Below are 27,682 nucleotides of genomic sequence, written 5' to 3' on the forward strand. Positions count from 1 at the left end.
CTCTTCTCCGCATTAACTTGCCGTCGTTATCTCCCTCATCAGTGATCGTTCGCATTTCACGATGGGGACTCCAGCCTAGTGCACAGCAGGGTTTGGTGCCTATGTTTTATCCTCAAGAAAGTGTTTCTCTTCTCTGTGTTAATTTGCCATCGTTACGTCCCTCATCAGTGACGGTTCTGGCTCCTGACCCCGGGTGAACAGTGTCCAGATGCAGTGTGGGTGCTGCATTCTGCACCCCCTCAGTACACCCTGAACAAAACAGGTCTGTCCCTGTGGAGAAACGCCAGGAGCTCGTGGGGGCCCGGCCGCGTACAGTGCAGGTCCGGAGGGCTCGTTCTATCCCTCCATGCCCCGTGCCGGAGGTCCCAGGGGGCTCGTTCTGTCCCCTCGTGCCCCGTGTTGGAGCTCCCGGTCCGTCTGGAGGGTTCATTCTGTCCCTCCGTTCCGGAGCTCCCTCCCGATCCCTCTCGGAAGCGCCGGCTCCCCCGGCCCGGCCCGGCCCTCCTGCGCACGCGCCCTGCGCGGCCCCGCCCTCCCGCGCTCCCCCAGGGCGGGGCGGGGCTTCCCCCCGCGCGTGCGCGCCCCGTGCCGCGCCGTCCCTGCCCGGTGTGTGGCGGGTCGGGCCGTGACGGAGCGGCGGCACCGCCCGGCCCGGCCATGCCGGGGCTCGTGGTGTTCGGCCGGCGCTGGGCTATCGGCAGCGACGACTTCGTGCTCCCGGGAGCCTTCGAACTGTTCGTGCGGCTGGTGTGGTAAGGAGCGCCCCCGCGGCCCGGGCAGCCGTGACACGCAGCGCGCGGTGCCCCCGCAGCGCCCGCCGTGTTTAATCCCCGAGCAGCGCTCGTGTAGCGTCCTTACTGCAACGATTAACGTGGCGAGGTCTTTTAGCCCCCCAGCCTGGGCTTGTGGGTTCTGAGGGCTGAGGAGCTGGCTCAGGCTGGGCTGTGATTCCCGCGGGGCATCGTGTGGTCACTTCCCTCTCACACGGCCCTTATGTAACACCCACCCCGCTGTGGGGTGTGCGGTGCGTTCGTCAGGGCAATAACCGTGGGTCAGGTCCTCACTTGGCATTGTTGCACTTCTCCCTTCCAGCTCTGACTTTCGTTATCTCACTGCCCTGCAGGTGGATCGGGATCCTTGTCCTTTACACGGTGCACAAGGGGCAGTTCAGCTGCCCCGGGGGAGGGTTGCTGCACAGCTACCTGCTCGTCCTCATCATCCTCCTGGCGTCCATAATATGTGCGTTGTGTGCCCTCGTGTACATCAGTATGCAAGGTAAATAGTTAATAGTATTTTGTGTTTATCTCGTGGGATTGTAATAGCTATGGGTTTGGTTTTTTTAATCTAGAATTGGCGTTAAAAAACTGCGAAAAAATTGTGCTTTAATGGTAGTCAGACTTGAAAAACTCTCTGTAACCATTAATATATTTGCTTTAATAGTATTATCTTTGTTAGTCTGGAATATAACATAATCAATGGACAATAGCTTAGGGCTATTGATAGTGCTGTTATTGGGACAAAGGGCTAATAGGGATGTGTCCATTGCCAGCAGAGCATCATGAAAACCCCCTCTGTGTTCACCATGACCTCTGATGGAACACTGTTCCACCTCTCTGACAGGAATTTAGGGGAATGTATTCAAAAATCTGTTTACCACCTGAAGTACTGTGTCAGTTTTGCCTTGCACAGGCAGGTTTAGTCATGCCTGGTGAAAGTTCCTCAGCTGCAGGGGGTTGCTTGGGGCAAAAAAAAAACCCACAAAAGAAAGTGATTTGTATAAATGGCACAGTAAGTGCTGTTAAAGAGGACCCACAGTGTGAAGTGAATGGCTGAACAGAAGCAAGAACCCCAGTGCAACTTCTAGTTATTTGTAGAAATGGTTCATTTTGGGCTAAAAATGCCAGGAAAGCATTTTTTCTGGTGAGGCACCTGATTATTGAAGTAATACTAAGAAGATTAATTTGGAATATGTGTGTGGTCTCTGGAATAATAGAAGAGACCTCACAATTTCTAATATATTGGTTCTCACAACATGCTATAAATGAAACTCTTCAAATTACTTAAGTGGAAAGAAGCTTAAAGTGTGCATGAAGAGAAACTATGTCAGAGCAGAGTTGTGGATGATAATCCTGGCCTTGAATCTGACCACTGGTTTTTCCTAGAGTTTGCAGAGGAGGAAAAGTAAGACTTAGCCAAGTTATACTGTTTATATCAAAGTTGTGGAGGTGAGAGATGTAACTCTAAATAGCAGGGATAAAAGAACCTCCTTTGGTATAAAAGTACAGCCACAAGGCCATTCTAAGAAATGGAAGAATTATGGGGCTAAATTTTCAAGCAATTAAACGGTGAGATGTTGGATGGTGGTTATAATGTGTGGGTTTGGGTGTGGGTCTTGCACCAGCCCTTGCACTGCACTGATGGTTGGTGATGGGTGGAGACCTCACACTGGGGCTGGTGCTGAGAAAGGAGAAGTTGCTTTGAGGAATCACAATTCCATCTGATTTGTGTCTGTGTAAAGAACCACGGAGCTGCAGTAGAGGCTGCAGCCTGGGAGTGGAGAAAAATTAAGGATTAAGGGCTTTTCAAACAGCTTTATCACTGGGTGTGAACCACAGCTTTACAACTGGAAAATAGTTTCCAAAGTCGTTTTTGTTCTGCATTGTTTTAAGCCTTTATAAATTATCATGTCTGCACATGAGAACACACACCCCAATGTGTGATTACCCTGGGATAAGCAAACTGGTTTAAGGAGATGAGCTGGCCAAAAATTCTCCCTTTTTTATTGCCTAGGAGTGCTAAAAGGAAGAGGTTATTAGTAAAATAACAATACAGAAAATAGTTTGAGAAGTATTTGTCCTGGTAATGGTCCTGCCTTTGTTCTCCTGTTACTATTTAGTGAATTCATAAACAGAACTTCATCATAACCCAGACAAAGTAGCATCTAAAAATTAAATGTTCAGCCAACTAAAAGCTAAATACAGTAATAAAGGTTGGCACCAAGAGTCATGAGGAATGGTAGGTGAGCCAGTGCTCCTGGATGCAGCTTTGGCTTATGCTGGGCACAGCACTGATGCCTCAAGTTCAGTGCAGAACTGTCTCTGACTAGAGTTCTTTTGGGTTTTAGTAGATTCTAAGAATCGTGGCTATAAACCCATTGTTGTTTTTCTTTCCTCACTTAAGCAATAGTTCTCCATTAGTATGAAAATACTTGATGGTTTGAGCTAAGACCTTACATTCTATAAAGCTCAGAAAGTTTGTATTTCCAGGTAGGATTTGATGTACTTGAAGTTCATTTGTAAACAGTTCTTGTTTTAACTTCTGTCTGTAATTTCAGGAACAATTTCTAATCCGGGCCCAAGAAAATCACTTCCCAAAGTACTCTACACTCGCCTGCTTCTCTACATCCCTGAATTCGTCTGGGCTGTTTTGGGAGCTGTGTGGGTGTCAGACAGCAGTGTGCACTGTGAGAAGACTGTGATAAATGCCATCATTTGGACAGTTATTGCAAGGTAAAGGTGCCTCCCCACAAATCTGAACTTGATAGTGTACATGAAATGGAAAATCAGTTGATAGCCTTTCCTAAACAAGCCTGAACTGCTTGCCTTGAGAGAGCACATGCTGGAGTGAAGGAAAGGAGATGAAGATCAGAAAGAGTAAGAGGAACAGTGGGAGTGTAGAAAAGTGGATTAATGTGAAAGGGGCATTAACCAGGTCATTCACTGGTAGTTAGAAAAGGAGCTGCCACACCTCTGGGTTGCTGTTCCAAAGCACAGGGCTGTGATTTTGTTTGGTGCCCTGTGTGAGATGAGCCAACAGGCCTGTTCTTGTGCCCGGTGTTGGAGGGCCAATAACGAGACCTGCACCTTAGGGCAGGAGCAGAAGGTGCTCATGCAGAACTTCATACCGAGCTCTGTTTTTGGTGTGCCAAGGTCTCTAGCTGTGATTTCTTGCCCACTTGTCAGGGGTATCTGGTTTCACACTTTTCTCCCACTCCCCTCTGCTCTCCAGCTGGGTTATCATCATCTTCACCATCGTTGGAGTTGTGATTGTCTTCGACCCGCTCGGGGGCAAAAAGACATTTTACCTGACCGAGGGGGTGAGCCGGAACCTGGAGAGCAGCCAGTCGGGGCAGCTGCTGTACAACGTGAAGAGCACGGCCACCAGGGTGTGGGAGCAGAGGATCAGGCTGCTGTGCTGCTGCATCGTGCAGGACGACGACCACCGCGTGGCCTTCACCAGCATCGCAGAGCTCTTCCGCAACTACTTCTCTGTGAGATGGAAACATTGCCTTGTGTTCTGAGAGTGTCCCACGCTGAGGTGAGGTGGTTTAACACCCTCTTTCATTCCTGTGTGCAGGACACTGATCTGGTGCCAAGTGACATAGCAGCTGGTTTGATTCTGCTCCATCAAGAGCAAGATAAAATGGAAAGTTGCCCAAAGGAGCCTGAAGAAGTTCTGTGTCATTCTCCATCATCTCTCGTGGTAAGACAGGGCTGGTGCAGCCTCTGCTGTGATTACTCTGGGAGGTGATGCCAGATCAAACTGAAATGCAGACCACTGTGCAGAGGTGGTTTTTTGTTTTGGTAATTTCCTTAACAAAATGAAACACTACTGTAAAAATTGGTAACAATTTAAGTTATTAATAGATGCAGGAAAAACAGCTTGGTGAGTTTGTGGTCAAGACATTTTTTTGCTTTTGCATAAGCAGAACTTACCTGGGGATTTAAGTGCAAAAAAAGCAACCATTTAGGGCATTTGATCATTGTTGAACAGCTGGGAGAGAAAGGGAACAGAGAGAAAATGAATATCTGGTACTATTTGCATAGAACTGAGAAGCTAGTCCTTTAGTATGTATTGTAGCCTGTTTGCTGCAAGTACCTAGACAAGACAGGAAGCAAAAACAGCATCTTTTAAATGCTTGCAGGTGATGGGTTAGTTTGCTAACTGATTTTTGCAACTCTTTGGTGGTAAAATGCCTTTGTAAATTTTTTCCCTTCCTTTGGTCTGTGTTTAGTAAACATATCTAATTCTACATCAGCCAATGCATCTCTCTCAAGTCCCTTTTGAATCCAGCCAGTGTGATGGGGTCGTGCCTTAAGAGTCTGCTACAGACTCTTCAGCCTTCTCCTTGACATTCCATTCCTTTAAGTAACATATTTGGAGTGAATGTTGTTTTCAGCATTGAGCTTACCAGTGTATCACTATTGGAAGAAACTGATTTAATGGGAGCTTTTCAAGATTCTTCAGCTGTGTGGTTACATAAATACACACAGACTTTTTCCTGGAATATGAGTGGCTATTTTTAGTTCCTCTTAGACCTTGAGGTTTTCGTTTTGAGTAGTGTATATTTCATCATGCCTTGTTTCTCACTAATCTGTGTTCAGTTATTATTCTGAGGCTGCCTAACACCTTCCTTCCTCCCTCTCCTTCCTTTTCTTTCCCTGTGTCCTTTCAGACTGACAATTTGGATGTGGAGCTGGAGAATGCTGCTCACTACATGCTGTTTGCTGCAGCTGCCTATGGCTGGCCCTACTACATATACACCAACCCCTTTACTGCACTCTGTAAGCTCAAAGGTGACTGGTAGGTTTGACCCAAGACCTTAAAAACACACAGCTGCTTTCTATTTAATACTGCTAGGAGAAATAAAATAGTTTCAATAGTAGTATTTTGTTTTGTTAAATTCTATCACTCTTAGGGGTACATGAGCTTGACTGGTGTAGTTATCTTTCACAGATTTGGTAGAAACAGAATTCCAATGTCTTTACACCCTCAAACAGATTAGGTGTTTTTTTCATAAGAGAAGTTTGTGATTGAGATAAACAAAATGATTTAGCAAAATAACAAAGGAAGAATTGGAATTAAACTAAACTTATTTTAAAATGAGGCTTTTTAGGGAAGCTTTTTGTGCACAGATGTACGTATAGAAATAATAGAAATCTATCAACAGTTTTCCTTGTCTTAAGGAATTAGCAAAAGTTCCCTGTCCCACCAGCCTCCCTTTTATTCCCTGTTACCCCTTTAATGAAAAATGTTTACAGTCAATATCTCAGTTTGCATTTTGCTAAGTGGATTACTCTGTATTTAAGTGACCGCTGACATTTGTGACCGTAACTGTGATTTTCTTAATTAGTAACATGAAATATAAATTCCTTGGAGACAAAGAATTATCACATAATACAGTGGGTAAAAACTGAGATAAGCTTGCTGTACAGAATTTGAATTTCTTTTTTCTTTATTTGTATTTTTTTCTCATTGGCCTGTAATCTTAAGAACTCTTTCCTTCCTGCATTGTTTGCTCTGCTGATGGTCTGGTAACAACGAGGTATTTGCCAGTGGTTGAGCTGAAAATGTGTGGCAGGACTGCCCAGGCAGAACCAGATGTGTGGGCAGAGGTAACACCTTGTATCAGACCACTGGTGCTGTTGCAAAAAAAAAATAAGAAAGGCACTTTTGATTCCTGGCAGTAATCCTTCTGCAAATATAACTGAGTTTGATTCCTTGAAAGGAAAGCTAAAAAATGGGAACATGAAAGTTTTTCTCTTCTGTGTTTGTTAGTTGCGGAAATAGACCAACAGATTCTGATATAACGGGCAGTGATCGTCATAACTTTCACTTTGGATCCATCCTAAAAATAACAGGACTGCAGTACAGAGACTTCATTCATATCAGTTTTCATAACAAGGTAAACAATCTGGACAGGCATTCAGCAAAACCCAGAGAGATTAATTCAGGGAAAGCAAGGGGTGAAGGGTCTAGTTTGCCTTCAGCATTTATAAAGTGCAAGATGCAAAGCCAGATGGAAACTTTCAGTTCTGAGGTTTTTTCTAATCTAAAGGAACAGCCACAAAAACATGGACATAAATCTGTCTCAGTATTGCAAAAAAGGCACTTAGAATAACTAGATGAGAGAACAGTTCTGATTCTTTCCATAATACAGTAGGGAACTCATAAGAGCTTTCAGAAGGTGAGAACAAGTGCTTGCTCTTGTAAAAGGTTGATGTCTTTACTGATTACATTTTTTCCCCTCCAGATCTATGAGATCCCATTTTTTGTTGCTTTGGATCACAAAAAAGAAGCTATTGTGGTCGCAGTGAGAGGAACCTTGTCTTTTGAGGTATCATCCACCTGATATCAATGATGAGCTTTATAGAAATGAGTGAACTCCAGGTGCCCTAAGGAAACTGTGTTACGCTGGCACATGTAAAAATAACTCACAGTTATGAGTCTTCCAGGCTCAAGCTGTAAGCCCTCCTGCCCTTGGATGGGTAATATTCCCTGTGCCACTGGAAGAGTATGAGGAACAGGCAGTGGTAATTCCATTTCACTGTGAGTGGAGGGGCATCAGTAATATGTGTATTTGCAGCTTGGGAAGAGCTGAACTCAGAGCTGTGGTTGCTCTGTATGTTTGCTGTGTGGGAGTGTCTGGTGTGATGTGTTGTGCTGCTCACACACTTGGCAGCCAGGTTGTGATGTCCCTGTGACAGTGGTGAGTGGCAGGGGGGGATCCATGAGCCACAAAGTCCTGCAGGGAGGTCCGACCAAAGTGTCTTTTTCACAGGACATTCTCACTGATCTCTCAGCTGACTGTGAGGACCTGACGCTGGAGGATGTTCTGGAGAATGGCTTTGTGCATAAGGTGTGTGCAGTCTGGAGCTGTTTGTAGATCAGCCAACCATAAACACCTGGGATCCTTTAGTTAAACAGGAGAATGTTCTCCTTGTGACATGGATTGCACAAATTATTTCAGTGCTTGTTCATCAAATAGTGCCTTGGGAACTGCAAGGTAGAATTTGTAACCCTCAGAGTACAATATTATGTACAGACCATTTGGTTATAACTAGACCTCTGTCAGGAGCATGTTAAAGAGAGGGGCAGCTTTGCAGAAAGTAAGTTGTTTTGTGATGGTGTTGTATTTAAACTATACGTGTACCACACCTCAGGTTAATTAACACCATTCTAATTTCAAATGCTCTCTTGTAGGGAATAACTCAAGCTGCAACTTATATCTATCGAAAACTAATCAATGATGGAATTTTAAACCAGGCATTCACAATTGCTCCAGTAAGTTACCTTCCAAATAATTTGGTTTGAAATTAAACAAAGCTTTTTCTGTGTCTAAGTTTGTCTTCTCTTTCTGTCTGTAGGAATATAAACTTGTGATAGTTGGTCACAGTTTGGGTGGTGGGACAGCATCCATCTTGGCCATCATGCTCAGGAACTCCTTCCCCACATTAAAGTGTTATGCTTTCTCTCCTCCAGGAGGGCTCCTGAGGTAAGAGGCTTCTGTTGCCTCATTCTGTGTGTGAGATACAGAAGTCTCCAAGGTGGTTGACAGATATGTTGGATGGTAACTGTGGGCTTGACTGTGCTGAGAGTTTGTACATTCTCCATTAGAATTGGATTTGCTCCATCTCGAGTTACTGTAGAGTTCTTGGGGGAATGGTACAGAATGAAATACCTCTAGGGAATTCTGTCAGGTAGTAGAATTGGAGTTTAAAATAGATGTTTCAGAAATAAAATGCTCACCAGTCTTTTCTCCCATGGCCTGTTTAGCATGTCCATACCCCTGTAGTCAGCACTGAAGTTACTCTGTCATCTTCGGCCCACTGAGGAACTGACTGCAAATGCTGCTGCTGCAGCCTCATACTTGTATTTTTATTGAATGATACTCATCATCCTAAAACTAAAGTGTATTTATCTCTTTAGTGCATCTAAAGTGCATCTTTTTTTTTTCTTTAAGCAAATCACTTGCAGATTACACTAAGCACTTCATTGTTTCAATCATTGTTGGGAAGGACCTTGTTGCAAGGTGAGCTGGAAACACTTTTAAATTGGTCTTCAGAGATGTGTTTGATTGTAGAGAGTAGGAGGCTTTGCTTTACTTTGTTCTGTGTGTTTGAACAGGTTAAGTATGCCCAACATGGAGGATTTAAAGAGGAGAATAGTGAGAATTGTGGCAAACTGCAACAGACCCAAGGTAACTAAAGACAGTTCCTGATTCAAAGTCAGTGGAATTGTTGCCAGCTTTAATAGGTGACTATTGGTGTGTGTATTTGTGATCTTAATGATGAGAGTTACAATTCTGTTTTGGAACAGAACTGTTTTTAAGGCAGTGACATTTGTGTTAGTCTCCTGTCCTGTAAAGCCATACTGTTGGAAACTGAGATTCAGTAAGACTCAGAAGATACTTGTTTACAACATCAAAGACCTGAAATTACCTGTTTGGTAGTTTTGCTGTTAAAGGAAACTATTAAAAAACCCAAACAGCTAAAATTATGAAAAGTCAGTAAGATTACTTACTTTAATATTCTAATAACTAGTGCTAATAAGGAAACAAATTAATGGTTTTACTTAAATATTATCATTAATTTGGAAAGCACATCTTTCTCTGTTACGTTGTTTAATTGCTTTCCTCCTGTTACTGTTAGTGGGAAGCAGTTTTGAAAGTGCTGGATCACTGTTGGTGTCAGGGATGGTACTGGAGGTAAAGAGGTGTGGTTGAAAGATTCAGAACTGCCATTTTTGAACAACTAAAATCTGCTGTACCCACAAGATTTCCACGTAGTCCCAGGATGAGGAGTCATGCAGAGGCCTGTGTGATGTCATAAATACAGAATAAGATAATGGGCAGTTAGAAGTTACAGGTGCAAGACATCTGCAGAGCAGAATCCACAGAGAGTAATTCAACAGGTAAAGATTGTAGTGTTTTCTGTAGTGTTACTCTGGCTTGGGCTACCCACTGTTGAAAGGAGTATTACTGTGGAGAATACTCAGTAAGGAGATACTATCCAGGTTTGGGGGGAGCATGTGCATACAGTAATTTTTAATCTTCCAGTTGTGGTTTCAGATGATGTGTGTGCAAGTACACAACCAGAATAAGTTACGTGAGATGCCCAACCTCAGTGTGACAGTTTTCCTCTCTGACTGCAGTACCAGATCCTGCTGCGAGGGTGTTGGTATGAGGTGTTTGGGGGAGATCCCGACGACTTCCCCACTGAGCTGGACGGCAGGAGCCAGAACGCCCTGAGCCAGCCCCTTCTGGCCGAGGAGAGTCTGATGGTTCATCGCTCACCTTCCTACAGTGCCCTCGAGGATGAGCCACACTTACATTCACCACCTCAGTATCCTCATCTGTATCTTCCTGGAAAGATTATCCACATCATAGAAGAATCCAGCTCTCGGAGGTGAGTAGAATAATGAATACCACAGGCCTGCTTTCCTAAAGCCTACTTAAAGCTGCTTCTCACTGTCCAGGTACCTGTTCCCAGCTCTGTGACGTGCCTGCGTCTCCAGCACCCGTTTCTGGTTATTGCCCAGCCTTTCAGTTTCTATTCTCTGCCTCCAGGCTTCAAGCCCTGGACACTGTTCCTCTTTATGCCTTTTCCTGCCCATATGTTGCATGTGCTGAACAGAGGATTTTAAACACTAACACTGCTGAGTTCAGTTTTGCCAGACTGGATTCCTGACGAGTCTTAGGTCCTGGTAGTAAGTGGTAACTGAGTAGTCACATGAGCTTTGGTGATGAGAAAGAGGCAAAACTGCCAGGCTGGAGGGGTGCAGCTGCCCCGGTAACCCATGTGTACCCACACAGCCTTTAGATTCCTGTCCTGTGCTGCTTTTCTGTGCATGCAGGAAGGTGAGACAAAGACAGCAGAAAGCTGAAACTGCTGGAAGGGTGAGGATTGTGGCTCTGTTGGGGCAGTGTCATGGTCAGGGCTTTTTTGTGTGTTTTGTTGATGTTGGGCTTTTTTAGACAAAGCAACCTGAAACAGCCCATAAGGCAGACAGGCCTTGATATCCTCTTGTTTCATTCTGAAACAGAAATAAAAGCATCTGCAACTTGCACAAGACCATGTTATAAAAGAAGAAAGAAATTGTACCTCACAGAGAGGAAAGAAAAGAACTGGAGAAGAAATCATTCAGTAGATCAGTATTTTGTTTAAGTTTCACATCTTTAACCTTTAATGATTTTAATGCTGGTTTTACAAGCTGGATACACCCAGGGCCTGACAGGTTTTCTCGATGGCTGCTCTTCTACTTTGTTAATTTATTTTCCATCTTTACTCCACAGCACAGCAGTTAATCATGGGGGTTTTTTTAAGCTGGACTAGCACACAAGAACCCCCATCATGTACTTGGGATTTTATTTTACAGAATGGTGCATCACATGTGCAGCATTAAATCTATTGCCTAGTGTCCTATTGATATGACTATGACTTTACTCCCTCAATGTGACAGTAACCTTGTGAATGTGCAGTGTTTAGCCCCCTCCCTCTCCTCGCTCAGACTGTATGCCATGTTTCTGAGAGCAGCATTATTTGATTCTCTGATGGCTTCTTTCACTGTTAAGGCCCAGTGTGATTTGCTGGAGTTCTGCCTTTGGAGATGTTTAATGGCAGCACTTCCAGCTGTTTGCTGAAGGTCAGACCTGCAGCTCTCTGGGAACCCACGTGGGCTGTGAGAGGGTCCAGTTCCTCCCTGAGCAAGGTCAGGAGTCTCCAGGTTGTCTGTTCCAGATCTGAGCCATTGTATTTGTGGTGTGTTTGTTTTTCTAGGTTGTGTTCTTCAGATATCAAATACACGGCAAGATGGTCAAACGAAACAGTCTTCAGCAGCATTTTAATAAGTCCCAAGATGATCACAGACCACATGCCAGATGTTGTGCTCAAAGCTCTGAACAGTTTGTCTCAGGAACATGGAGCGTGTCTGTCATGTCAGACACAGGAATACACCCCCAGTGCAGTATAACCACAGCTCAAGGAGGAGCTGTGGGGCTTTTTTTGCAGGTTTCAGGTATTCAGGACACATTCCACTTTCATGCCTAAGTGGATTTCAGTACTTTTCTCACATTGCATAAAATGAACAAGGGTCTCCGTGCCCTTGGCTCTGCCGTGCCCTGGGGGAGCGCCGTGCTGGCTGAGGCACCGGGGCTGCGGCTGTGCCGGACGTTGGGCCCTTCCCGGGCAGAGCTGAGCACTGACCACAGTGAATGTGTGTGAGGGCAGCGCGCTGTCCTTGCAGATCCAAACCTGCTTCCACCTCACCTCATGCCGTTGTCTGTGCCGTGCCTGCCCTCGGGAGGCGGAGAGGCCGCAGGGAGGGAGCAGGGCCGTGCTGGTGCTGCTGCAGCTCAGGGTGGGAGGGCGCTGGGTGGGCCCGGCCCAGGCCGGGTCTGGCTCAGGCTGTTCTCAGTGATTGCACTATTTTTCTTACAGATTGTGCTGGTATCCCGGGGTGGGGAATTGCTGTGGTTCATTGCCACTTGGATATACATGTGCAATATTCTTTAATCTTGTCTTTTCTTTTTGTTGATCCACATCAGTGCTTCTATTGATTTTAAACTAAAACTCCTTAAGGAGAATTTAAAAAAAATTATTGTTCAGGCCCTGGCATCATCTTGGTGATTAGTTCCAGTTCTGGCTACTGAGCATGGATCTGGTTGCCAAAAATGCATAACTAGCTGTACTGGTTTTTAAAAGTGTGTTCCTTGTTTCTAGTGTGTAACTATTTTAACTTTTTTTCTTCGTAAGGCTCAGCAGCATTTATTTTAAAAAATAATTAATGTAAGTAAAAGTAATGTGATGTGGTTGAGAATTAACTGTGGATGTTCTTGCTGTGACATTCAGTATGGAGACAAAACTAAATGCACAATAAAAACTTGGCTCCTGTGAGAGAACAGGTACCAGTGATGGCTGTGCAGGGAGTCAGTCCCCACCAGCACTGCCCCTGCTGCTCGTGCGTCCCGCAGTGTCACGCCCACTGCCCCGGGGCTGGGGAGGGCCAGGCAGGCTCTGGGGCAGCTTCTGTGCAGAGAGAGGAGCCAGCACACAGAGCAGGGCTTCAAATAAAGGCTGGAATCTGGGGCATTTAGGCACAAACTGTAACAGTTTCAAAGGAAAAGCACTTTTGTTTGCATACACTGGAGTGGAACAGAGGTCCTGTCCCGGCTGGCAGCAGCTTTGAACCACTGCCCAGGCAGCAGCAGGAGCTGTAACAACTGCAGCGAGAGTGCAAGGCCTCTGCAGAACTAGTTCTGCCAAGTGCTGTATTGAATTCAGGTTCTCAAAGCACCCCTGCCAGCCCCTGGTTTGCACTCAGGTCCTCTCAGGGCACACCTGCACTCTCTGCTGCTGCCGTGGAATGACCCTGCGTGGTCAGAGTGGCACAGGAACAAGACACGTGCTCAGAAACTCAAACATCACCACACTTGTGATTCAAGGATTTATTAATTAATACATGCAAAACATTCTGCTAATTGCATTAGCAAAAGATCAATGTAAAAACTTCACAATTCTGCAACTTTTAAATTTTGCTTTAGTGGTTGAAAGGGTGTAGTTCAACATCATATTCCTGCCAGTTTAGAAGGTACAGAACATTAGCACTAAGTACAGAACCTCACAGACCCGTTACCGTTACGCAATCTATGCTGCACATGGAGTGACAGAGAACACTTGGCTGCATTAGTCATGTTACAGTGAGGGGGATCTTGCAAATAGTGAGACTGGAGAAGGTTTGTTGTTTACAAGAGGTTTGAAATATAAAAATTACTAAAATGTCTAAAGCTGCTTCACATGATTTTTACACCTAGTTAATTGACTAAAAGCTCCTCAGAAAGCATAACTTACTGGGCCAGAAATAACAGGAAAATAAGGAGGATATGCTTGAACATTCTACTCTACAACAGAAAAAGAAAAGCAAATTTCTATCATCAGAAAGGTTTTAAAATACAAGTTATATTGCTCAGTAAGAAGAGATTCTACAAGAAAAGCATTTACTACATAAAAGTGGGAATGACTGGTCCAGAATTGTACCTACATGAATGCCCTACTTGAACTTCAGAGGAATTTACCAATGAACACCAACCTCTCTCCACTACTGCACCTCTGGGAAAATGGTTGCTGAGCTACCCTGGCAGTGTAGTGTAAGTCACCTGTACAGTGTCAAATACTGTCTGGCACTATTGTCTGATCCAACCCAATATTCCATTTATCCACCACAACACAATGCTGTCAAAAGGACTAGATACATGTCAGTAAGAATAGTTATTTATTTTTTCAATCACAGCAGCAAGAACTAGATTGCAACCAAGCCCTTACCAATGATAAAGCATTTACACTGTGACTCAGGGGTGTCAGTCATTGCCGGGGTCGGGGTTCAGCCACACCCCCAGGCAATGGCTGCTCTGAGGAAACACGGAGTAATAAAACACGTTCGAGCACAGTGTCCTGCTCGTTCCAGGTACTGTTCCTTACTGTGAAAAACTAGAAAGAGATTTTGCATTTCCTACCAGAAATTAGAGTCATTTTCAAGAAGAATCTTTAAAAAAGTTTAGTGCTTAGTGTTCATAGCACAACAAAGCAACTTAGTTCAGCAGATAGTTTGGCAACACTTAATTGAGCAAGAAGAGGATTTTAAAAATAAGGCTTCACATAGGTGTGTCTTTTCAGGAGTTTGCTCTTAGAAGAATGCAAGGTAACGATCATACTTTAAACAAACGAAACCATGAAATTGTCAATTGGTTCAGGAATTTATGGAAGAGAACTAATTCATAACAGAAAAAGTTGGCATGAATGCTCCATTGTTTGAGCAAAGCACGGGGTTGATGGGGTGGGGGAGGGTAATGTTTACAGCAACAGACATTTTCTCTTCCTCTTCTTTACAGGAGGGGGGCACAGCACTGCCCGAATGGCTTCATCAAACACTGTCTTGAGGCCTCTCTGCGTAAGTGCTGAGCATTCCAAGTATTTCACTGCGCCTGGGGAAGCAAAAACCCAGTTACAAAGCAGTTCCCCACAGCTCCAGCAGCACCGCTCCCAGCTGCCCTCACACCACCAGGCAGGCATTTAGATTAATTAAGGTACAGCTTCTTCCACAAACAAAATGCAGATCCAGTCACCAACCACCCCCTGCCTCATACCGATCTCTTTGGCCATGGCAAGGCCCTGGGGGTAGGTGATGGGAGTCAGCTTCTTCTCCTTCAGCTTCTCAATGGTGTCCTTGTCATCCCGGAGGTCCAGTTTGGTGCCCACGAGAATGATGGGGGTGTTGGGACAATGGTGCCTCACCTCAGGATACCACTGCAAAATACCAACAGTGTCTCTGGGGACACAATTCCACAAAGGTCCTCAACTGTCAGGCCTGGAAGGCTCAGTCCTTCATTGCACTTTGGGTCAGTCAGTGAAGGGAACACCCAGAGCCATCAGGGCAGGATTAGAACAGGATGTTTGGCTGCACGTTGTTGTTAATGAAGCCAACAGCTACTTCCATACTCTATAAAACTACCCCATTAGGGGCTGTGTTTTCCTCACACACCAGAAGAGCCCTGCAGCTGAGCTGCCCAAGGACATGAAGCCCTGCAGCAGTCACAGAGCAGTGCTGAACGGTGGCCGATGGAAGGAACAAATGCCATCAACCTAATTTTTACAGGCATTTGTTCTTAAACCTTTTAACTGTACTAAAAGGAAAGCTGCTGTCTGTGATCTCAGCACCTTGTTGCCTGAACACTCTTAGATTACTGTTATCCCATCAATGTTTTGTGTGCCCTGAATTTCCATGACTCACCAGGGAGGCAAATGGATTTCTGCCTTTTCAAACTACATTTCACAGTGCCTGACAACCATTAAAACAAAAAAAGCACCTCCTATTTTCCCTCCACTGGTGTGAACAGAACGATGAGCACTGAGAAATGAAAGGCCTTACCTTAGCACGGACATTTTCAAAGGAGGCTGGGCTCACCAGGGAAAAGCAGATTAGGAAGACATCCTACAAAACAAGTTGACACACGTCAGCCCAACAAGAGAAAGGACTGTAAAATCTTATGAACAGGCCAATATCACCAGGACCTCTATCACACTGTCAGCTCCATTACACTTGCAAAGGCGAGGTCAGCAATTCGGCTCCTCTGACAATCGGGGGAGGCTTTCCCAGTGGGAAACCCACTCCCAGGCAGCTACAAACAGCCATGAAGATGGGGGAAAACAAACAACAAATAGACTGCAATCAAATTTATAATCACCTACTGCAGTAGCCAGCAACTAGGTCACAACACCTCTGCCTTGCATGGGGTTTTCTTTCTCTAAAAGTCATTTCTTCTTCACTGGCAGGGAACTCACCGGCATATGATGTTGCAAAGTGTTAACTATCAATATACAACTCTAAAATACTCTTCAATTTCAAGGGCCAAGTGCACAGTATGGAATAAAAGCAAAAAAATCATGTAAGAATTTCTACAATTATTACTTCCATGCCCAAATCAGAAGAATCTTAAAGAACTTCTTCAGAACCTCTTGTAAAACTTCACTTCTGCTGAATGTCAATATAAAAAAGATTTCAGAATTTCTCTATAACCAAAGTAGGATTGAGAAGGGCACTAAAAAATCCCAAAGCTCCCTCCTTTCCTTTCTAAGCAATGGGATAGCAAAAAGAAAAATGGGTGGTTTTCATCTTGCTTTTCAACTGAAGGCAGAAGATTCCAGGAGTGAGCAGGTAAAAACATCCCAGGGCACGTGTTTACATAACTGCAGGATACACTTCAGAAAACAAGGAGCTTCACAGATACCGTGCTACAGTCTGTGAGCACTCAACAACCCTGAGGTTCATGTGCCTGTCTGTGATGATGTTTTTGTCTTGCTGTAGGACCCAAACTCAAGCAGCTCTCAAACAAGCCCAGCTTTCCCCGACCTACCTCTGCATCCGACCTTACTCCGGTATCACCGTGTTACAGAATCAGGCACTGCAGAGTGTTAGTTGATTGTGCTGCATTTCAAGGCATTTGTTAGGTCAGCAGCTGACATCTGCACTGCTAAGCACTTGCAACCCAGTTGGTCATGCATCACCCCAAGTTTCCGTAGCAGCGTCCCAGAAGAAGAAAGAAACAACATCAAATAATGTGATACTATGGCCACTACTTCTGCTTTCCAATTCTGCAGGGCTGGGATGACTCCAGTGCTGCACATTAGGCAGACTCTCTCCTTTATGAGCTCCAGAGATCGAAGGATTCGGTGTAACCACCAGGAATTAGTGGAAGATCTCAGGTGTCTTGCACACTACCAATCTGAGTAAGTAGGAAAAGCTATTTATTTGCAAGAAAATATTTAATCTTAGCCACTCAAATAATTTGGTAACAGAGTTCTCAGATCTAGGAATTTGATAGTTCCAAGAAAAGTGGTTGTTCAAAAAATAGGGGCCAATTTATCACTATCATAAGCAAGACAAGATGACAGAACTTGGAACTGAGGTTTATTTAAAGTTTTACATACGGCAATAGGTTGATCTGTCAGACTGGAAGATATATTCTTACCATTGGTTCCTCCAACCTAGTAACAGGAGGAGATAAAGTTACTCCTCAAGTGGATTTAAGGGAAAACAGTCTCAGTCAGCAACTTGTGCTCACAGATATTCTTAGGGTGGCTTTTCTTCTTAAGAGAGACGCTGCCCTGCAATTCAGCACAACCAAGGCCTGCACCAGAACACCACCTGCCCAGGAACCCCTGTCTGAGCTGGCAGGGCACCTGCAAGAGCACCTCTCCTGAAAGGCATCCTGCCAACAACTGCTTTTGGGATGGTCTCCTGAGGAAACAACCCATTCGATCCCACTTTTTCCTTCCCCAAATATATGGAAATACGAGTACATTTGGAATAAATTCAGGAGAAGGTATAAAATTCCTGAGTATTTTAAGGAATAAAATAAAAATATGAGTAAGGGGAAAGATACTAATGAATGCAAAGCCCTGACTGAGGTTCCCCCCTGTTAGTGGTGGTGGCTGATCCCAACACACACATTGCCCAAGTCACCAACACCTGCTGCTTTCACCCTGCCCAGAACACAGTTCAGGTGCACACACAGGGAAAGGGAGGACCTCAGGAACATGCAGGGGGTGAGCTTTAAATAGCTGAGTGAAGGAAGAGGAAGGCTGAAAGCACATCCTCAAAACAGGTCAGGCTTCATCAGCCACTGTTCTCTTCCTCTTTGCTTTGTGATAGTTTGTGGGGGTGATGGATCTCATACTGCACGAGCCTAAAATCTGATTGTTGCTTCACAGGAAGGTCAAGACTTACCACCCTCTTCCATTTTCTGCTGTAGAACAATCCAAATAACTGGAAGTACTTTAAACTTGTACTTAACAGCTATACATGCTTGTACAGAAGACATTTTTTCCCTCTGATGCTTAAATGGACGAGGAATTCTGCACCCTACCAGAAAGCCAGTTATTTAGCAGGCTGCAGACAGGCACATGCACCCTGTCCCTTTGTCACTGGGGAGGAACAGGCTATTCCCTTACCACTGCACCTTCTCACACTATTAAGTGTCTTCAGACAAACCTTTTTCTACCCTGAGATACCTTTTTGAAAATATGTTCATGGTGTTAAGCAAAGTTGAAGTTTTAAGTATCCTATAAGCATTTAAATATTAGAGAAAAATAGTTTGCCGTTGCCTCTCTTCATAAAAAAGACAGGTATTTCTGGCATTCCAACTATAGTTGCCCACAAAAATGACAAGTTCACATCCATCTGGGGTATTGTTACTGATGGGAAAGGCCAACAGCTGTAGGAGTTAGTGAGCAGGGAAATAAGGAAAATGGTGAATTAAGACAGTTTACTAAAAATAGCACCAGAGTTCCTTAAATAAGATTCACATTACTCAAGAGAGCAATCATGCTGTAGATTAAGTAGAACAATGTTGCATTTTACATTATCAGCACTGAACATATATTTGACAGTTAACAACAGTAATCAATGCCAAAAATACCCTGCAAATTACCCTTTTTTTACTTATAGCACAGCTCCACCAGGTAAAAGCCACTCTCCAACGAGACCAAAAAACCAGCCTGCAAAGAGCAGCTGCAGCTCAGGTCCCACTGGAAAGGAGAGCAGGTCACTTCAGGGTTTTCCTTCAACAAGGAAGGATGCAGGATACAGGCAGGACTTAACCACTTGCAAACAGGGAAGACAGAAGCACATCTGTGTCCATGTTACAGCACAAACTACAGTAAGCAATAAAATAGCCATGAGCTCAAGGCCATTGGAAAGCTCAGCCTCTGTCAATACCAATAATCTCTTCATTCAGAGCTGCCTCTCACACGTAGAACATCTTCAGAGGCTGAACAGTATCAAGTGCTTAGCAGTGACAGTGTCAGGTTGCAGCCAAAACACGCCTAAAAACAAAAACAAACCCTGCTTTTGGCAGGCATGCTAACCTTGAAATCAATGGACTGGCTGATGGGACTATTCACCAGGAGGTTTTTGGGTTTGTTTTTGGGTGGTTTTTTCTTTTCCTTTTAAATGAAGCATTCTAGCCGATTCTGAGGCTGCAGTTACACTGAAGCACACCAGTACCAGTCCACTCAAATACACAACCAGGCAAATTTAAATCTTTGTATTAACTGTACACACATCAAGGACTATCAATTACAGCTACAGCACATAAGGTGAAGGAAAGGAGGTTGCAACAGGTCACTGTTACTAAGAAATACAACTCCAAGTGTGACAATGTTGGCCTTATGTTCCAAAAGAGAAATGCTCTGTGTCAGACAAAGCTGCACAGACTGTGGGTTCCCTGCAGGCCTTACTGTTTGTGGGTAGGAGAGTGGACGGAGTCTGTCGTAGTCCTCTTGACCAGCTGTGTCCCACAGACCCAGATTGACTGGTTTGCCATCAACCATTACATTGGCAGAGTAGTTGTCAAAACTAAAAATAAAGAGAGTTACCTGTGTTAGCCTGCAGTAAAATAAGGCACCCAAGGACTTTTTCCTCACAGAGCTCTAACTGGGAAACTAGGGAAGAAACACTTCTGGTGCATCCCTCTGCTCCCCAGAGACAGTCAGTTCTTTAAATAACGAGCCTGGTATTGGTAATGGAATAAAAAATATCCACAACAGACTTGGTCCAGACTGAGCAGAAGTTCTCTTTGTCATGATGGCTCTTCCAAAGGGAGCCTTAATCCCAGTGAGTACAGGAAAGCAGGTGATGTACTTAGCAAGCACTTTCCAGTCTTAGTGGGACACTCAGCAAGTTAATCTGTCTCATGTTGTAAGATTTAGAATAAAAGATACCTAAGCAACAGCCAAGGAATCCTTAATGACAATAGCAGGTAAGAAAAAAAATCTTATTAATCCTACTAATCAAAACCCCTTCCAATAAAGTATCAAAGCCAATAATCAGGGAACTGTGGAGGTATCACTTTTATCTCATCAATACTGTGGGTGCAAAGTTTTTAATGACTCGTTAAGGCTAAGCCAAGTTCACTGGGAACACAAGACACTGTAATGCAAAAACCTGAATTTTAGACCAAGAAAAGGAAACAGGAGTAACTAAGGCAACAAGGCCTTGGATGGGCAACAAAAGTAATCTGTAAATCTCCTTAGAATGTACTTTGTTATCTGAAAAACTCATCCATACTTTAGCACAGCCAGATAAATACAGAGACATCTGAAAAGGGCAAATGAGCCCCTCCCCCAGCAGGCCCTCAAAAAGAGAACTGCACTAATTCCGATACCAACAGATTCACACGGGACAGAAAATGGGAAGCACCAAAATAAAGGAGTGTCCCCCGTGTGGCCTGAGGAGCTCCAGAGCTGTGGCTGACTTAGCACAGCATTGGAGCAGCCAAAAAGTGGAAGGAAACAAACAAAAAATCTCCAGCCATGCAAGCCAGCTATTTCTGACTCCAATATGGTGTTTTACAAGCTGTTCAGCCTTGGGACTGCTTCATATGAATGACATTAATGACAGAAACACCATTTTAACAAAGAAAAACATCTGATAAAATGTTAGCAAGTGTTAGCCCCTATTCAGCCAGGCCTGGAGGGCAGAGAGAGCCAAACTGAGGGACCATGACAAGCACTGGTGTGACCTGCCAAGCAGCAAAAGCCCAAAGTGCTTCTCCCTACACACACCTGGATACTCAGTGAAACATTTAAGATTAAACTGAGGGGCACTTGCAGCCAATTCAAACAGTGCAAATAAGGAATCTGGAATGGCAGAAGGCACAGAGATGTTGACAGAAATGAGTTCTTTGGATTTCAGAAGTACTTACACCGTGGGTATATACTCTCCAGGAAATGCATTGGTTGTGTAGCTGATGAGTAGGCATGTCTTACCTACAGCACTGGAAAAAGAGAAAGTTCACATGTCAAACACATTCATCTTCAATAACAAGGAATCATATTCCTTTTACAGGAAGAAGATTAATTACATCCAGTCACCTAAAGACCAGTCACCTAAGGAGTGTCTCCAAGAAGCATCAGTAGTCACTGTGCAGGAAAGCAGCTGACAGGCTGCAGCCTGAAGATAAGTGGCAATGGAAACACACCTAATATAAACATCCACTTTGTGAAGTCATAAATTACCACATTTTGTAAATGTTTAGGAAAAAAACCCAAACACAAGTATTAACAAGACTACCAACATCTGCTAGTCCCCTGACTGAATGCTCACGGAGACCAACTTACTCAACTACCTGAAATTAAAAAAACTGAGAAGTACTTCCAGATATCCTTTACATAGTTGCAAAACTGTTATCTTTTTGAGAAAATGGTACACTTGCACAGAAGGAAAATTAAAACAAGTTTGCGAAGTATAATTTCTCAACACATTGTTACTTTTGAGTATTTAAGTATCAAACACAAATGATGACCTCACATTATTGCTATTGCAAAGGGACTCCCCACAGGCATTCACCAACTATTCAAATATTTCCTGAACTGATTTATAGATAAATTACATTCCACTATTGGAAAACTTGGAACACCAAACCTTTCCCTACTGATCTAATTCTCAACAGCCTCAGATGGGGGCAGGACAAGGTTCCGTTCCAGATTTCTCTCAGAGCTCTGGCAGGCAGGTCCTTCCCTCTCCACCCTCCTCCTCACATCTTATCTGGGGTCAAACATAGATTAATGACACAGTTGAATTTTTGTTACAATTTCAATTACAGTGTTGGAAAACTTGTAACTTTTTAAAATAGCCTTTGCTAAAGTGTTTCTGATACTGCCGGCTGGTTCCCTTGCAGGCTCCCCACTCGCAGGGCTCAATCCTTTCGCAGTGTGAGGGATTCCAGAGCAGAGCACACAACCAGTTCCTCCAAGGATTCTGCCAGAGCCTCGAAGCCTGCCGGTCCCTCCTCCCAACCAGACAAGCTCCATGGAAAACTGCATTGTCTTGCAGATGTTTTATCACCACAGCGATTTGCTCAAAGCCACTCAGCAGTAACTTGGAAACCTCCTGCACCTCCAGGTACAATCCTGCCATTAGCGTTAGGCTTGACTCATGAGCCTCCTGAACTGAATCTTTCACGAGGAAATCTGAGCAGTGTCACAACCATAAGTCACAGTTCATTCTGGAAAAGGCTCCCCATTGAACTTTCAGCAGTTCCAGGCTGCATTAGCCCCACACGGTATTTGACAGCAGGGTCTGACAACAGCACCTCAAATGCCTGAGCTATGGAAGAGTCACCTCAGTGTGCAAAAACATCTGGGATTTTGTCCTAAGTGCCCATTTTTGTGATTTGTTCCATGTTTCTGAGCCAATACCCACCAGAATGCCCCATCTGCTGCAGCTTTCCCTCTCATCATACAATGTCATTTTCCATCCTGTTTTCCACACCTGCTTTTAAGACAGCAGCTCCTTGCACAGTCTGAGACCGTTTTCCTTTCAGCATGCACTCTCTTTTACCAAGCTATAACAACAACATGAAAGGCGGCATTTAATTCTGTTCTCCTTAAGTAGAATCTCTGAACATTTCTCTGTAGTAACAGGCTTGATATACCCTTGTGCTCAGAAGCAAAAGATGGATTTACCCTTTAAAGGTTTCTGTGGGAATGAGTGGGGGAGCAGTTCCCCACCCAGAGACCCATTTAACAGCTGTCAAAAGAGGAGATCCCACCTCAGCTCCTGCACCAGCACTCACTGACTGGAACAAGCCAGAACAGGGAGTTAAGGAAAGTTATTCCTCCCCCATAAGGACAACTTGCTATTTCAGCTGCCTGCTGATGAGTTAGATCAGTCTGGATGTACTGCAGAGCTGCTCTCACTACACAATCCAGGCAGCCACACTGGGCCAGCTCACGAAGGACAACCAGGAAAACCATCCAGATCCCAAGTGGAGCAACAGCCAAGTGCTTTGGGAAAGTTCTTGAGGCAGAGACAACACATTCTCACGCTTCTAGAACCCGTTTGGTCTGACGGTTCATGTCCCACTGAGTTCATTCCAGGTAATTTGAGCTTGTACCAAACTAATGTTGAACCCAACATTTTCAGCAGCAGAACAAAGCTTTTCTCTCTCCCGGGTTCCTTTGCTCACCTTGCACTGAGACTGGTGAGTGTGCTTGGCTAATCAATCAGCCAGGAAGGTGGGGAGAGATTTCATTCCAGGCTTAGAAGTGCCTGTAGAGTGTTTCTGCAGCACCAATCAGCCAGAGTCGTTTAAACAAGAAAAAACACGTCCAACAACTCTGTTTCAGACTTGCTCCATCCAGGTTTCCTGCTTTCCTTGCCTTTTGGCTCCCTGCCCCACAAATCAGATCATTATGGACACCAGTCTTAAAAATAAACACTAATGCCTACCTTTATAAAGTACATCCTCTAAGTGCTTTGTCAACTTTTTTAGACTTCTAATTTCTGTATTAAAGCAATTCCCCTGAAGAGAATTCAGTATGTTTGGCAAAATTTAAATCCTTGTACATAAAGGCTGAGACTAAGAAACTAAAATAACACCAAGATTAGTCACAAGATTTCTAGCAACTACTTAATCACAGCTCTGTCCACCCACTATTACATAAATGAAACCAGTAACATTTGACTGTCATTAAAAACATGGCCTATAGAAATCCAGCTTAAAATGCTTAACAAAACTCCCTTAACAGAACACTGCACTGAGTCCCTTTTTGGTTCTGGATTGACCCCAGGAATCAATGCATTAATTAAACACACATGAATTAATTCCTGAAAACAAAACATATCTTCTCTTCCAGCCCTTACTTACACTAACAAATTGTATGAAATTTCCCCACTGTATTAGAGCTGCTTGGAGCCATGTTTTATCTGCAAACAGGTGGCAGCCTTCACAAAAACCTTTGATTGTGCCATTTTCTTCCTTTTCTGGCCCACATGACCCACCTGTCTGGCAGACACGATGCACAACAGCTCAGTCTTCACTCAAACATTCACCAGGAGCTGAGATTTCTCCAGTACCACCCTCAGATCAAGAGTTCAGGACTTTTGCTACAGTAGGTTTAGCCACAGACAGCCCTGCCAGATAAGCTGCGTTACTCACTGTGACACACCCTCTCCCAAACATGCTCTTCAGGACATTTTTTTTAAACTTTAAAAAGTTCAGTAACACAAGTTACTAAATTTCAAGTTGCTGCACTCTCTACAGATGGCACTGAAGAGATCTCAAGTGTTCAGGGTCTCACACAAACAGTAAGAAGCAAATGACCCTTTACCTCCCTCCCCTTCTCCACACGCCATCAACTCAAATACAGCACAGCTTTAGTAGACAAGGCCTCAGGTTAAGCAGAATTCCAAACAGGGACTCTCAAATCACTGCTCTTACATTATTTCTACAATTAAAATATGGCTACAAAAGAACACGAAGTGTGACCACTTCTGTGACATTCAGCAATTGGTAATTTCTCCAAAACACAGAACCCTCCTAACATTCCATGACATACCACTCCACAGCTGCCTTTTTAGAGGGGAAACAAAGGCTGCTAAAAATAACTTCAACAAATGCTGTTTCTCAAGTGTCAATCAACAGCAACTCCTGCAGCTCCTCAAGCGGCTGCTCCTCATCTGTCCTGCACATTCCTCCTGTCCTCTATCACTGAGCTCAAAGCAACAGTTGCCATTCATTTTCCCCCAAACAATCCTCACAGTGAAGGGAAAAAAAGGAGGAATACAACAGCACAACTGGCACACATGGCACGCTCTTCTAGTCAAGTTAGTTGTCTAAACACACACCAGTCAAAACTCTAAGAACAAACACGGGTTACATATGAGAAACAGCCTACTCATTAACAAATTAAAAACTAATCACAGGTACTTCTAGCGCTTTGTTTATTTTGTTCCTACCAGATCTTTACAGAGGGGACACAAAACAATACCCACTTTTCTATTACATAAGCAAATCTTTAACTTGCATTGTTTCACAGGAACACCAAAGCTCTGGCCTTATCTAAGCCAAACAGGACACATTTCCTAGAGTACCTGCAATGCTGGAGCTCTTGAAGCAGCAACAGCACAAAGAAACACAAATAGTGAAATATTTTCAAAAACACTGAGTGGAGAATGATACCAAATGGAGCTACCAAAAATGAGCAATACCTGAACAGAAACTTAAGAGAGATTTGTTCCTAAAGAGGAAGGAAAACAAATTAAACTACTGTATTTTGTTCACACATACATACAAAACTCAGGCAGAATTACACCACTTTCATTTCCAAGACAAAGATCAACAAACACGTTAGGAAGTGGGATGGTTTACAAAGCAAATGACCAAAAGAACTGTTTTGTTGAATGAATTACTGAACATTATACAGTTTGTTTGTGCTGAGTTCTCAAATCTGATTGAGGAAGTAGAGTGAATTTTTCCCCACCCACCCACACATGATACATTACCTTTATTTATGGCAGTAAACAGAGTTCAGATTTATTAAAAAATATATAGTAGAAAAGCAAATCTGTTTGGTTTAAAATCAATACAGTCCATAGTCATCCTATCACATCAAAGAATTACATTACCATGAAAATTCTTCATGAAAGTGGTATCCTGCTAAGGATACCACTTTCATGTTCACTGCTCAAAATCTTACATAGCAAGTCAAAACGAGTTTGACAAACAGTAAATTCATCTTTCAACCACACTTTGCTGCCTTTTTAGGAAGTCTACATAATTAAAAACGAATCAACAAAAATCTGCCACACAAGTAACTTGAAGATTAAGCCACCATGTGAAATTACAGACCACAGCATCAAATCCATTTAGTTACACTTCCCTGCTCTGTCATCTACAGAAGTTTGCTGTGATACCAATTATGCTCAGCCTACACTGGGATTTTTGTTTCTCCTAAGGGAAAAAAGCCCTCTCTAACTGCATAAGACAAGTCTTGTTTTCCACCTGGCCTGTGATGTTCCCCTGAGCTCTGACATCCAGTAAAATAAAGAATCCCTCTGAGCTGGTGGGAACAACATCATGGAGAACACTCACACAAACCCATTCCTCACCTCAATTCCAGCACTCCTCACACTGAAATCCAACTGCTAAACTCAGGAGCTAACTCGATTTTAAAGAGCACCCCCAACTTGTCTCACTTATAAGCAGCACCATATTGGGATGCTGTAGGTGTAACTCTTCACAGACAAGAATATCATTAACTATTTGTATTTCAGGTGCCTTATCAGTCTCCTTTAGACAGTGGCCTTACAAGAGCAGACGTTTGCAGCCAGAAAAGCAGCCTCTGCCCACAGGCATCTATGATCAGCTTAGAGTTCAGCCCATTTCACTCTGTTTCACCGCCAGAGTCAGACGCCAAAAATCAAGCTCTAAAGGACAACAATTTTGTTACTTTCATAAAAGACATCTCAAATCAGCACTAATTTCTCATATCATTAAAAACATAGTAATGTGTTTTTAATCCACTTGGATTATTTCGGTGATTGAAGCAGGAGCAGAAGCAGTGGCAGCTCCAGGGACGAGGTCGGACCGACCCGCGCACCCACAGCCGGCTCGGAGACAGCCCGGGACAACCCGGCCATAGCCCCCACGGGCCCGGGGACAGCCCGGGCACAGCCCCCGCCGGCCCGGGGGCAGCTCGGGGCCAGTCCGGCCCCGCCACCGGCCCCGCCGTGCCGCGCTCCGCTCCCCGCCCCCGGCAGGAAGCGCGGCCGACACCACCCACGGCCGCGGCACCCACCGCCCTGCCCGGCCCGGCCCGGCCAGAGCGGACACCCCCGCCCCGGCAGCCCCGCTCGCCCAGGGCCGCACCCGGATCCCGCGCCGGGATCACCCACAGCCCGTGGCGGGGCCCGGGGGCCGCTCCCGCCCCGCGGCCCGACACCCGCCCCGGCCCGGCGGCGCTGCCCGGGGCCCGGCCCGACGGACGGCCTCGCGGACTTACCCGTCGCCCACCACCACACACTTGATGGCCTGCATCGGGGCTGCTGCGGAGCGGGAGCGGGGCCGCCTCGCCCTGAGCCTGCGAGCGGGGACGAGGCAGCGGCACCACCCAAGGCGGGGAGGGAGAGGGCGGACTGCGGGCGCAGGAAACGGCGGCCGCGCTCACATCCGGCCGGGCCGCGCCGGCACCGCCCTCGGAGGACCGCCCCGGACCCGGACGCGGCTCGGGCCCCGGCCCCGGCCCCAGCCCCAGCCCCAGCCCGGTGCGGGAGGGGCACAGGGCTGTGCCGCCGGCTCGGTGCGGCGGAGGGGCTCAGGGCCGAGCTCCCAGCCCGATGCGGGAGGGGCTCAGGGCCGAGCTCCCGGCGCGGTGCGGAAGGGGCTCAGGGCCGAGCTCCCGGCCCGGTCCCTGTGCTGTGCGCTCCGCCGGGCCGAGCGGGGCTGTCCGCGCTGGCCCCGCCGATCCCAGCCCAGCCGCGGGCCCCGGGAGCGCTGCCGGCCCCGGGCAGGCTCCGCTCAGGGTCACGGGTCCAGTCGGTGTCCCACACCCCAGCCCTGCCGTGT

General features: G+C 45.1%; 2 protein-coding genes across 3 annotated transcripts; one reads left to right on the top strand and one right to left on the bottom strand.

The window, feature by feature from the left end:
- Window positions 1-584: 584 nt before the first annotated feature.
- On the top strand, window positions 585-14,200 carry DAGLB (diacylglycerol lipase beta). The gene is made up of 15 exons (XM_071571420.1): window positions 585-752; window positions 1,124-1,275; window positions 3,335-3,509; window positions 4,009-4,270; window positions 4,357-4,482; window positions 5,456-5,583; window positions 6,559-6,685; window positions 7,034-7,117; window positions 7,562-7,639; window positions 7,984-8,064; window positions 8,148-8,275; window positions 8,744-8,812; window positions 8,908-8,980; window positions 9,934-10,187; window positions 11,559-14,200. The coding sequence occupies exons 1-15, from the start codon at window positions 658-660 to the stop codon at window positions 11,749-11,751; spliced, it is 2,025 nt and encodes a 674-aa protein (XP_071427521.1). The 5' UTR covers window positions 585-657; the 3' UTR covers window positions 11,752-14,200.
- RAC1 (Rac family small GTPase 1) lies at window positions 13,211-27,268 on the bottom strand. 2 transcript variants are annotated; one of them, XM_071571423.1, is made up of 7 exons: window positions 27,120-27,268; window positions 21,038-21,109; window positions 19,572-19,689; window positions 17,262-17,318; window positions 15,703-15,765; window positions 14,921-15,080; window positions 13,211-14,758 (listed from the first exon to the last, which is right to left on the bottom strand). In XM_071571423.1, the coding sequence occupies exons 1-7, from the start codon at window positions 27,152-27,154 to the stop codon at window positions 14,628-14,630; spliced, it is 636 nt and encodes a 211-aa protein (XP_071427524.1). In that variant the 5' UTR covers window positions 27,155-27,268; the 3' UTR covers window positions 13,211-14,627. The 2 variants fall into 2 exon arrangements, with proteins under 2 accessions (XP_071427524.1, XP_071427525.1); XM_071571424.1 differs by lacking the exon at window positions 17,262-17,318 and having other exon boundaries at window positions 27,120-27,267.
- Between the last annotated feature and the right edge of the window lie 414 nt (window positions 27,269-27,682).

The sequence above is a fragment of the Pithys albifrons genome, chromosome 16, assembly GCF_047495875.1.
Source record: "Pithys albifrons albifrons isolate INPA30051 chromosome 16, PitAlb_v1, whole genome shotgun sequence".
Lineage (NCBI taxonomy): Eukaryota > Metazoa > Chordata > Aves > Passeriformes > Thamnophilidae > Pithys > Pithys albifrons.